The 12,432-nt window shown below is 47.7% G+C and overlaps 1 protein-coding gene across 1 annotated transcript in view; it reads left to right on the top strand.

Moving 5' to 3' along the window:
- The window catches only part of LOC147701444 (paired box protein Pax-6-like), a 50,524-nt gene extending 38,873 nt beyond the window's left edge, over window positions 1–11,651 (top strand). Inside the window, exons 4-7 of the mRNA XM_086930116.1 lie at window positions 23–170; window positions 2,266–2,363; window positions 3,232–3,379; window positions 8,489–11,651. Coding sequence (XP_086786242.1) covers window positions 23–170; window positions 2,266–2,363; window positions 3,232–3,379; window positions 8,489–8,574 — 480 coding nt within the window. The 3' untranslated portion in view covers window positions 8,575–11,651. The remainder of the gene's footprint in view (window positions 1–22; window positions 171–2,265; window positions 2,364–3,231; window positions 3,380–8,488) is intronic.
- Window positions 11,652–12,432: the final 781 nt, after the last annotated feature.

Raw genomic sequence — 12,432 nt, 5'->3', positions numbered from 1 at the left:
AGCACAGTCTTTGTATTTACAGGTTTGGTTTTCTAACCGGAGGGCAAAATGGCGTCGAGAAGAGAAGTTGCGAAACCAGCGTCGTCAAGCAAGCAGTGCCCCCAGCCATATGTCCATGAACAATTCTTATAGCAGCAGCGTGTATCAGCCCATCCCGCAAAGCTCCACAGGTAAGACAACAGTATTCTGCATGAGCACATCCCAATGAGCACCTCAAGCGAGACAGGAATAGTGCATACTCGCTCATCCTTTAGAGCACATCAAGTGAGGTAGAAATGTTGCACACCAGGAACCAGCAAGCCTCACAGGTCCAGTATCATAGAGCACCTCAGCCACCAAGATGAAGTAGTGTGTACGAGTCCATCCCACAGATACAACAACAGTACTATGTATAAACATATCCCACATAGCACATCAGGTCAGACAATAGTATTGGGTACTAGTCCATCCCAGTGAGCACCTGGTCCTCAGGTGCAGCAGTAATGATTCATAGTTGGCCACCCAACAGTAGGGTGTACCCGAATCTTGGATGAGACAATAGAAGGGTGAACCCATTGCGTCAACACATTGCATTGATTCACGATTCATCAAGTGGCTGATCGTTGTTGCAGAGTTTGATTTTTTCCAGGGTATTTGTTTTATTGAGGAGTGATATTTGTTTCCACTGCATTCTATACCTACCCTTGTAACTGCCATATATTAATAACGGTAAACTGAACGTGAACCAGTCACATAGCTACAGTCATTAGTAACCCGTCTCATATGTCGCTGCTAGGGGAGGGTTGAAGCAGGGTTCAATTCTGCCAACCAGAGTGCCCCTACCTCAAATACCGAAAGATGAGTATGTGACCAACAGAGTCCTGGGGAGGGAGTGCACTTGATTGAGCATCAAGTGAGGAGTGTTAACCTAGATACCCTAATGAGAGTGTGATTGCTGGTGCACTTAGGTAGGAGTCTAAATGATGGCTCCCAAGGTTGTTCTTTGGTTGGCTACCTAGAATGGGAGTCCGATTGATGGTTCCCAAGGGATTGTGTGTGGTTGACAGTGCCTAGGATAAGAAGTTGATTGAAGATACCCGGTTTGGAAATGTGATGGATGAAGTCCCAGAGTATTAGAGATTATTGAGGGTAGTAGTGTGTTTGAGGGTATTAGAGAATATTGAGGGTAGTAGTGTGTTTGAGGGTATTAGAGAATATTGAGGGTAGTAGTGTGTTTGAGGGTGGCCAAAAGTGCAGTTGTGATCAATGATCTCACAGACTGGGAGTATTATCATGGGTTCTCAGAGGTGGGGATGTGGTTCTCAGTGACAAAAGTTGGGAGTGTGCCTGTAGTCCCAAGGTTGAGTGTGAAGTCTAGGACACCCCTGTGCAATAGTGTCACTTAAGGAACCAAGGGTGATGCAGTGACCAATGGACTGCAGGGTTGCCAAGGTGAACATTAGTCTACCAGAGTGTGTGTGTGATTGACAGTGTCCCTGTGTGGCAGTTTGAGGGTGCCCATGAGTGGACTTTTGATTGGTGGTACTTGGGTTGGGAATATAATGGAATAAGCCCCAATGTGACAATTTATTTTAGGGTGCCACAAGGGTTGAGTGTCATCGAGTGTTGAAGGATGTGCTTCTAAATAAGGGTGTACGGGGAAGGGAGTCTGATTGATGACGCCTATTCATGGGAGTTTGACTGTCAGTGCCCACAGATGGGTGCTGTTGTTTGAGTTTGAAATGTGACTGACGGATCTCCAGGATGAGAGTGCTTTCTATGGTGCCACATGGATTGAGTGTTTTTGAGGGTACTCTAGCATGAGTTTGTAAATCAGGCTGGACTGTAGAATAAGGGTGGTCATGGGTGGCCCAGGCTGGGGCTGTGATCAGGTTTGATTGAGGGCAGGAGTACGAGAAAGGGCGTGCAACGGTGGAAGTATCCTAATGGTGTGTCTCTGGTACAGAATGTGCTGATGGGCGTCCAAGGGAAAAATTGTAAATGTAGGAGCCTAACATGAGAGTGCAGCTGAGGGTGCCCCGGAGTGGGTACTGTGAGTGGGTGTCTGCATGCTCATGGTGGGATCTTTATTGAGAATGCCCTGAAGGGTCATGGTGTGATTGATGGAGACAAAAGGTGGCACAGTGACTAAAGGTACATCCAAGTAGATGCGAGTGTGCCACCTTCCTAAAATGGCCAGCTTTAGGCATGTGTAGCGTAAACACTTTACATATATTGTATGAATACCACGTATTCTCAAATATATTATACACCTGTCTCTGTCAGGTGGGATGCTGGGACGCAGTGAGCCAAACCTGTCCAACAGCTACGGATCAGGCCACCAGCTGCCAAGCTTCTCCATGGCTAACAGCCTACCACTGCAGGTGAGTACTGATGACTACCTGTACCTACAAGTGAGTACTCCAAACTTTTTACCTCTACAGTTTACTACTGCAAGTAAATCCAGCTGCCCTTTACCTACTGGTGATGACTGCCAACAGCCTGCCTATACAAGTGCCTCCTAGTACCACCCCGCCACTACAAGTGGGTACTGCCCACTTTTTGCCTCTACAGTTTACTACTGCAAGTAAATCCAGCTGCCTGTACCTACTGGTGATAACTGCCAACAGCCTGCCCGTACAAGTGCCTCCTGGTACCACCCTGCCACTTTAAGTGGGTACTGCCCACTTTGTAGTTGTTGCATTTTCTACTGCTAGTGAACCTGGCTGAGATAGATAACACCCTGTGATTGTTTTAGGTCTTGTTCCTACTGCCACAATGAATCTTTCTCTGATGACTCTCCACCTCTCTCTAAAGACTCCCTATGTCATGAGTCCCATGCCAATGAGCCCCTCTCTGGCGAGTCTCTCTCTGAATAGTCCTTCTCTGATCAGTTTATCTCTAATAACTCCTTCTCTGATGAGCCCCACTTTGAAAAGTGCCTTTTGATGAGTCCCTCTTTAGCGAACTTACCTCTGCGGAAGCCAGCTGCTCTATTCTCCCTCCCCCTGACAAATGACTCCTTCTCTGGTGATTTCATCTCTGATGGAGTGCCTTGTAGCTCAGTCCTTCACTATAAGTCCGTCCTTCCCTTTCCAGTTCCTATTGGCTGTGCTCTTCTCTGAACCCTCACCTGATGCTGAATCTCTAAGTCCCTTTTCTATGTCCCCTATGTTTATGTCTCCGGATGGCGCCATGTTGGTCTGACTCATTGCGCATGTATCTTGCTGACACTCTTTTCTCTCTCCGCAGCCCGTGTGCAGTCAGGCCTCGTCCTACTCATGCATGGTTCCCTCCAGCCCCTCCGTGAGTGTGCGGAGCTACGAAGCATACACCCCTCCCCAGCTGCAGCCGCACCTGGGCCCCCCTGGCCTCAGTGTCAGTACAGCTGTGTCCACAGGTGAGCCTCTTACGTTCTAGCACATTTCTGATGTAACTCACTCAGGGCTCACAAGCCCAGTGTCTGTGTGCAGGAATTAAAAGTCAGTTTACTGTCCGCAGGGCCATCCCAATTTACAGATACGTTTCCTCCAGACATAATGGGCCATATTTACAAAGGTAAACATACACTTTCACATAAGTATGCTACTTTTCGTTATTCATAAAGGTAAACTTAGACTAAAAGTCAAACTTTACTACTTTTCAGTATTCGCAAAGGTAAGTTACAACGTGTAAAGTTAGACTTTTGGTCTAAGTTTACCGTTGTGAATAACGAACACCTTTTATTCTTCGTCTATTTTAGTGAATACCAAAAAGTAGTAAACTTACACAAAAGTGTAAATGTACCTTTGTTAATATGCGTTAAAAAAATTCAATATCTAATAATCTTTCTTCACGATACACACAAATAAACAGACCAGAAAGGTAAAATCGGAATTCAGTTGGAATTCACAATGTTCATGGGGAGCAGGGTTATATTGGTAAGGCGGGCTCTCGGGCAATGGCCGAGGGGCCGGTATCAAAGTTCCAGCTGTGGGCTGATTTTTTGGCAGCCTGGGGGGCGAGTTGGGCGGTGTCTGGTGTGTTCAGATGTTGCCAGCGGCCCAGTGGGGCCCTGAGTGGCCTTTCTGGAGGCAGATGGGCTTCCTTTGCCTCCCTTATATCAACGGGCAGAGGTGTCACTCTCTTTCTCTCTCTGGGCCGGTCAAATAATGTATACATACTGAGCGGTGACAGGGGGCCTGAGCAGAAGAGGGCTCACTTTGTTTTTTAGGTGTATATAAAACTTCGCAGAAGCAGTGTTTTGCGGAAAGGCAATGTGCAACTGTGAGCCACTTATTTTTTTAGCATGCCCAGGCCGATTTCTAATCCCAACCCAACCCTGCTGGTGGGGGGAGGGGTCAGGCGCTGTCCCTCGCTGGGCCTATGTATGTCCGGCTATGGAGCACTTGGGCCCTAAGATTTCGTCAGGATAGAGGTGTCCTTCGCATATTCAGCCAGAAGAGAGAAACCAAGTTCCCTGGAGACAGCAGGCTGGGTAACAGATGGATCTTGCAGGGAGGACTGTGTGCTCCTATAGCACATAGAAGTATGGAAGAATAGTTTGGAGGCACTTGTTTCAATTTCTGATTGGCTGAGATGTGCCTGCTAATTGGACAACTGCTGTTGGGTGGATTAATGTTTGATTGATCGGTTTGTGCTTGTAGTGCACCTTGGCAGTCATTGAATGTGTAGTGTAGGGCAGTGTGAAGAAAGATTGGGCAGACCTACTGATGAGGAACTAGTTTGATCTGGGTCAGCTTAGAACACAACACTAACTGAGTAAGTAATTTTGGGGTAGGCGCCGTCGTCAAACTATGAGTGCCAAAAATATGCTTTCAAGTTAGACAAGTTTAATGTCATGTATGACATCTTCACCACTGCAGTTTGGGGTGACAATTTTAGACTGTCAACGTTGCTGACAAATGTAATCTCAACGGAAAGATGGATGCCACCCTTGTATTAATGAATGCTGACATGCAAGCTTGGCAGAAGGACACAGGTGGGCTTCTTGTTCAAAATGACAGGAAGAGTGTTGATCCTTGGAGGATGCAGAGATGGGCGCGAAGCAGGGGGATCTTATCTGGACCAAATTGTCTCTGTTCTTCAGTTGTGACTCACTTCATTGTAGGATGGCTTAATCTAAGCATGTTTGGAGTGCCAGAATGTGAAGCAGGTGTCAGTGGTCGATGCAGAGGTCTAACAAGATGAAAGCGCACCGGCCGCTATGGTCGGTCATCACTTGGGTGGTAGTAGTTTCCCTGCTGAACTTTAGCCAGAATTAGTTCTGCATGACAGTGTTTTTGATATTTCTGTGGAGCTGGGCAGCAGCAGGAATCTCAGTGATCTTCCCACAGAAATGTAAAATGTGTGATCAGGCAGTGATTTGTGAGACCACTGGAGCCCCATTCGGAAGCCCCCCTGAGGGAGGAATGTGTTGATGATGTTCAAGAGGGGCCAAAAGACATAGGATAATGATGACAGGGTGTCATGTACTTCAAGTAACACTGCCTTCAGGACACAGTGTAGGTATGACTGATCATCGGCAGAGAACCTGTAGAAGAGTCACATGGGTTCGCTCGGAGTGGTATCAACCTGATGATGTCTTGTGTGTGTGCTGTTAAATTTGTTGGTGGATCTTTCCAGTCTTAGTGTTGAAGAAAATATTGCTGTTTGAGTACTTCTCTTTGCAATGAGTGACTGATGGGTCCATAATGAGTACCACACAGTGTTTGATCACTTTAATGAGCCTCTTGCTTCCCTGATAAGACTGCCATGGCAACTGTGATGGGGTACAGCATAAGCTGGGTGCTTTCAGGGTTGACAGGTCATCTGTGTTTACCTCTTATCTCTTTTCTTAACAATTGAAAGCACGCTTGCTGCCTGCATGTTCCTGTGTATACTGCAGTGCAGAGGGTTAGACCTTAACAGAGCAGAGTTTTTGATTGGGGTATGTTTGTTTTCTGTTATCTTGAAACTGTAAGAGAAGCAGTGATTCACCTTTTTGTGCTGTGGTTGGATGAGGTTGACAGGGGCGTAAGGCTTTTGTGAAGTACAGCTATCTATATGTTCATAAAGGTTGGACTCGTCTTTGCTGGCTTTGGTTGACCACGATGAGTCAGGTTAATGGCAATAATGCTGTAATAAGTCCAGTCACCATACTGTGGTGCTTGGTAGTGAGAGTAGTCACAGAGGTGTGATTATGGTCCAAGGTGTTCCCTTCGATTTGAGCTGCCAGCATGATGACCCGGGCAATGTTGGCAGTGGTGAGCAGTCTTTATGGTCTTGGTTGATAAATCGCATCCGAGGTTGCAGTTGCATTGGAAGATTTTATTCAAGTAACTAGTTGTAGCTGTCATGATGAGATCTAACTTCTTACGGCTCAATAAGGACAGAGCAGGATGGAGGGTAAATGAGATGAAAAGTGACAGTTTGTGCAATGATGAGTGGGAAATGACAGGAGAGGAGCTGAAAGGTGTGTAAGTTTGAGTGATGTTTCAGCATCAAGGCCATGTTGTTTGGTGGGTGACTGTAGTCAACACACAGAATGTCGTAGTCTTGCTGAACCAGGAGTCAAGGGTATGGAAGGCTGTCGGTGATCAATAAAGGTGGCTTCCAGATTATTAGAGCAGACAATGTTGACTGCATTATTAAGTATTATGTGAAGTGTGTCCTGGCTGTGAGTGGTGATCCGTGAGATGTTGTTGTTGCTTTGGTGATAGGCGCATGGGTGTGTAGCAGGGTTATGTTGTATGTGGTAGATGCTGGAGATGTAGTGGGTGAGGTAGAGAGGATGCACCTGGTGAGGTATCTTACTAAGCTGTACAAGGTGTGGGATGCAGGTGTTCGGGTCCATGGGGCCTTACCAGGCGGTAACACAACTAATGGTCTTGTGTTATACCTCCACCATTTGCTTCAAACACTCCGGCAAGAGTGCCACGTTGGACTCGTTCGAGAATAGGTCACATGGCCCTAGTTGTCATGAGGGTATCTGGGGCGCTCACAGGCCTTGCTGCTGAAGAAGGCTTTGTGGAAGACCAGGTTTCTGCTCATGTTGGTTGGCTGGACTACAGACCGACTAGGTCACGTGCCCGTGGCTGCACTCATAGCGTCTGTATCGCGGACTGGAGCAGCAGTTTCTGGCGGGAGAGAGAACCTGCTCCTGCACCTGCCTGCCACCTCCGGAGATGGACGCTGGTTGGACGGGTGCTCTTATCAGTGCTTGGGCTGAGATCCGGATGGACTCGGTCCACTGCTGTTCATACACACCCCTACCACGCACAGCCTCATGCTGCTGTATCAGAGATCTAAAGGACAGCACTGTGTTGTGTAAGTTTAGGCACATTTGAACATTTGAATGAAATACCTTGGAGGAAAAACTGTGTGTTGGGCAGACACCGAGATACCTTTAATTAAATAATAATAATCATTCTAATTATATTCTATTTTGTTATTATTATTTAAATAGGATATCTCTATGTCTGCTTCTGCTAAATAAGAACATGAAAATAATTAGTAATAGTATATTATTCTGTTATTCTAATAATAATAATTATCTCGGTGCCTGCCCAACTCCTTGACCTTCCCTTCAGATTTTTCCTCAAGGCACTTCATTCTAATAATAGTGATATTAATCTTCATCATCCTAATAATAATAATAGCTATTAATATTCGGATGATGATTATTATTTTTATCATCCTGATCGTTCCAGATGAACTTACAAGGTGTAAAACTATTTCTTTCCATCTAAAAGGACTCTTTTACCAATGCACGTGGTATAAAAGACTAACAGGCAGTGGCGGCTCCTCCGCTATGGCGGAGGAACGTCGGCCCCCGCGGCAGCGGCAGCTGCAAAACTTGGAAAAGAAAACCATAATAAACGATGTTTATTATTGTTTTATTTTGATCCTACCGTGCAGTCATAGGGGCGGGGCCAGGGGATAACTGGCATTGAGGAGGAGTGGTGGGCACTGTTATGAGAGTGCATGGCCGCTTGGCCGGCCTTCTCGGGTCGGCCAAACCTGTATGCGCACTGAAGGTCTCTCCAAACCAGCTGCGTTGCGGGGTTGGAGACAGCAGGCACAGGCTCTCAGTCTCCCTGGGAGCACAAATCAAGAGCACTCAGGCCAATCCTGACGCTGCTCTCATGCTGTGAGAGCAGCATCAGGATTGGCCGCAGGGCAGTCTGGGAGCCTGTGCCTGCATTGGAGCCAGAAGATAGGCGATGCAGCGGGATTTAAGTATGGTTTTTTTAAACATGTTTTTTTGTTTCACCCCCCCCCCCCCCCCCCTCCATGCCACTTTGCCCCGCCACCACCCGCAACTGCTAACAGGGGTTTCACACGGCTAAAGAGTGCTCTGTAGCAGAGCCACTTCCAGAACTGACTCTGCCCAAGCCCAACCTACCTTAAGGATTGATTCTGATGTTGACCGGTCTGCGCTGCTTTGCTTTCTCCACTCCAGGCATGCTAAACACTCTCTCCTTATTCACGACTTCTCCTTCTCTCTTACTTTCTCCCTTTCCTACAGGTCTCATTTCCCCCGGAGTCTCTGTTCCTGTCCAGGTCCCTGGGGCTGAACCCGACCTGACCCAGTACTGGTCCAGGCTGCAGTGACTGCAGGGAGCATCCGAGGAGCAAGGGCTAGTGGGACTAAGGCCAGCATCCACTGAAAACCTACAGACGATCCGAGCATCAGAGAGGGTCTCTGGCAGTATGTCTCAATAGCTTTCCTAAGAAGGAGGCCTTCGAACAGTAAAGGAAAAACGAAAGAGTGCACCAGAACCCATAAAAAACACAGACGACCTCCTGTTAGCAGCCACAGTCTGCCTGTGTCCTACCTCCAGTCAGAGCATCTACCCAAGCCACGCCTTTCGCCCTTGGACCTACTTATGCTCTGCCTACTGCCCTAGTATCTGCCCAAGCCCAATGCGCATCAATGGTGCCATCCAAGTCTAGCCTGAAGCTTTAGTACCTACTCGTACCCAGCCTGTGCCAGTCGTACCATACATCTTTCAGTCTGAAGCCGGGGCACTTGCTCATGCTCAGGCTCCATCAGTTGTACCTCACCACTTGCTGTCTGTAGTCCTGGGACCTGCTCATGTCTTGAGGACACCAGTCATACTATCCCAGTTTCACACTCCACAAGGTTCTGCCACCCTCCCTTGCCACTAGAACCTCCTCCATTACCACTAGAACGACTACAACCTCCTCCCTTACCACTAGAGCCTGCTCAAGTCCAATCGGCAGTCACGGTAACTGCTTGAGCCCAGTGTAAAGTCCCAGAACCCAACAGTTACCCTTCCAAAGCTGTGATACAATCCCCTCTCCAATGTACCAAGGTATCTGCTTCATTGCAGTCCACAGCCATGATAACTGATAACACCTGTTCCAGCATGCATCTGTGCTGTACCTACCCATAGAGCAGCATCATGCTAAGACCTCTCGTATCCACTGTACCTGCGGTATCCTGCCTGCTGCCGCAGTACCTGCCCATGGCCAGTCTTCAACCATGGCTCCTGCCAGGGGTCAGTCGGCATGTCCAGTCTTATCCGCTCAAGACCAGTCTGCAGCAAGGGTACCTGGCAGCAGTGGGCATGTCCAGTTTCCAAACATCTTATCCTCTTGAGACCTGTTTGCCGCCATGGACACGGTAGTGCCTGGTCTACTGTGTGGTACTTGCCAGGGCCCAAAATACACCTTGTTGTGCGATGTCTGCAGATGCGGAAAAGACCAGGTTCTGTTTGTATGTGGCCGTGCTCACTTGGCAGTTTTGGTATGTGGATTTGACCAGCCTGTGGTCATACTACATGCTCGTGGTCACTCTGTGTTCCTGGTTGCGCACGGTCCCAGGGCGTGGTTGCTGCTCATGTTCAGCCTACAACTGTGGTACCTTTTGTCTGAAACTTTGATTCTGTTCCCATCCCTGCCGCATGGACTGCCTGGTGCTGCTGTGTCTGCTTGCATCCAGTATGCAACCATGTTACATTGTGCTCAGTTTAGTTCACAGTCAGCACTTGTGTGAGGCCTGAAGCTATGGTACCAGTTCATCCCCAGTTAGCCGTGGCAACAATCCATGAATCTGCAGCCATGCGCCATTTCAGATTCAGCTTGCAGTTGAGATATCAGCCCAGGTCTTGTCCACTCTGGTGGCATGGTAAATCCCCGCGTCTAGTCTTCAGCTCTAACTGCCTTCTGTGTCTAGTCCTCAGCAGTGGCAACTAAATGTGTCCCTGACATGTCTGCTGTTGTAGCAGTGTTGAGGCTGCAGTCACAGTGCCTGCCTGCTTCCAACGTGCAGTCGCTGTATCACTCATTTCATGTCAGCAGTATTGGCAGCTCGTCGAGTCGATTCAGCAGTCAAGGTACCCGTCAATATTTACTCAGCGTTATTGGTACCTGCCCATTTTCGATCCATTGCCAAGTCAGTGCCCGCGTTGAGTTTTGAGCTATAGAGCCTGGTAATGTTGACAACTCTGCCTGCCAGTGTCCAGACTGTACACATGCTGCCTCCTCGTGTACAGTCAGCAACTGTGGTACCAGTTTGAGTCTAGTCCGCAGCACTGGTACCTGAACAGGAATAGTTTGAACCCTCTGCACTTATTATGTCCAATCTTCAGCCATGACACTGGCTGGTGTCCTGGTCAAAGCCCTGGCATGTGCTCGTGACTAGTCTCTACACATGTTACTTGTTTCTATCTACTCTGAAGCCAATATACCAAGCTGTGTCGAGTCTGAAGCAATGGTTCCTGCTCCTGTCGAGACTGCAGCTGTGGTACTTGCTTGTGTCCAGACTGAAGTAATGATATACTTCTGTCCAGCCCCAAGGAGTGATACCACATTTTGTCTAGTGTAGCCAGCAGCCAAGCTTTAGGATGCTGTCATGCCTTCAGGAATGGTATCTGTTTCGGTAAACATTGTTTACAACGAAGTTGAAGCAACGCATGCCATTACAACGCAATCCTTACAACCACTGCGTTTTAACATCACATACCATTACAACGCAAGTCATTGCAACAACTTTCTGTAGGGGGCAGAAGGTGTTGGATTTCAAATCCAACACCTTCCCTACTGTTGCACAGACTGCAGTTGGAATCGTAAATTATACTATTCCAAACTCCACCCTACAGCAAGTCGTTGTAATGACTTGGTTGTAATGGTATAAGTCATAACAGCGCGGTCGTTGTAATGGCATGTGTTGTAACGTGTCCTATTCATCTGTCTGTTCAATTGGCAGCTGTGATCCCTGCTTCTCTCCAGTCTTCAGCTCTAGTACCTGCTTTTTTCCGTGCTCCGGCTGTGGTCCCGGCCTCACTCCCGTCTTCAGCCGTGGTTCTTGCTTGGGTACAGTCTGAAGCCCTGGTAACTACTAGTGCCCAGCCTGAAGTAGAGGTACCAGTTTATGTTTAGTCTGCAGCTGTGATACCAATTTGAGTTGAATCTGAAGCCATGGAACCTTCTTATGTCCAGTCTGCAGTTTTAGTAATTGTTCATGTCCCGCGTGCATCCTTGGTATAAGACCATATTCAATCTGTATCTATGGTATCAGACCATGCCCAAACATCATTCTTGGCATCGGACCCTGTCCAATCTGCATCCTTGATATCAGACCATGCCCAAACTTCATCCTTGGTATCAGACCAAGTCCAATCTGCATCCTTGATATCAGACCATGCCTAAACATCATCCTTGGTATCAGGCCATGCCCAAACTTCATCCTTGGTATCAGACCCTGTCCAATCTGCATCCTTGATATCAGACCATGCCCAAACATCATCCTTGGTATCAGACCATGTCCAATCTGCATCCTTGATATCAGACTATGCCCAAACTTCATCCTTGGTATCAGACCCTGTCCAATCTGCATCCTTGATATCAGACCATGCCCAAACTTCATCCTTGGTATCAGGCCATGCCCAAACTTCATCCTTGGTATCAGACCCTGTCCAATCTGCATCCTTGATATCAGACCATGCCCAAACTTCATCCTTGGTATCAGGCCATGCCCAAACTTCATCCTTGGTATCAGACCCTGTCCAATCTGCATCCTTGATATCAGACCATGCCCAAACTTCATCCTTGGTATCAGGCCATGCCCAAACTTCATCCTTGGTATCAGACCAAGTCCAATCTGCATCCTTGATATCAGACCATGCCCAAACTTCATCCTTGGTATCAGACCCTGTCCAATCTGCATCCTTGATATCAGACCATGCCCAAACATCATCCTTGGTATCAGACCATGTCCAATCTGCATCCTTGATATCAGACCATGCCCAAACTTCATCCTTGGTATCAGGCCATGCCCAAACTTCATCCTTGGTATCAGACCCTGTCCAATCTGCATCCTTGATATCAGACCATGCCCAAACTTCATCCTTGGTATCAGGCCATGCCCAAACTTCATCCTTGGTATCAGACACTGTCCAATATGCATCCTTGATATCAGACCATGCCCAAACTTCATCCTTGGTA

Source organism: Lissotriton vulgaris, chromosome 7 (assembly GCF_964263255.1).
Source record: "Lissotriton vulgaris chromosome 7, aLisVul1.2, whole genome shotgun sequence".
Classification (NCBI taxonomy): domain Eukaryota; kingdom Metazoa; phylum Chordata; class Amphibia; order Caudata; family Salamandridae; genus Lissotriton; species Lissotriton vulgaris.
Note: the sequence above shows the minus strand (reverse complement) of the source record. Positions and strands in the feature narration are given on the sequence as shown.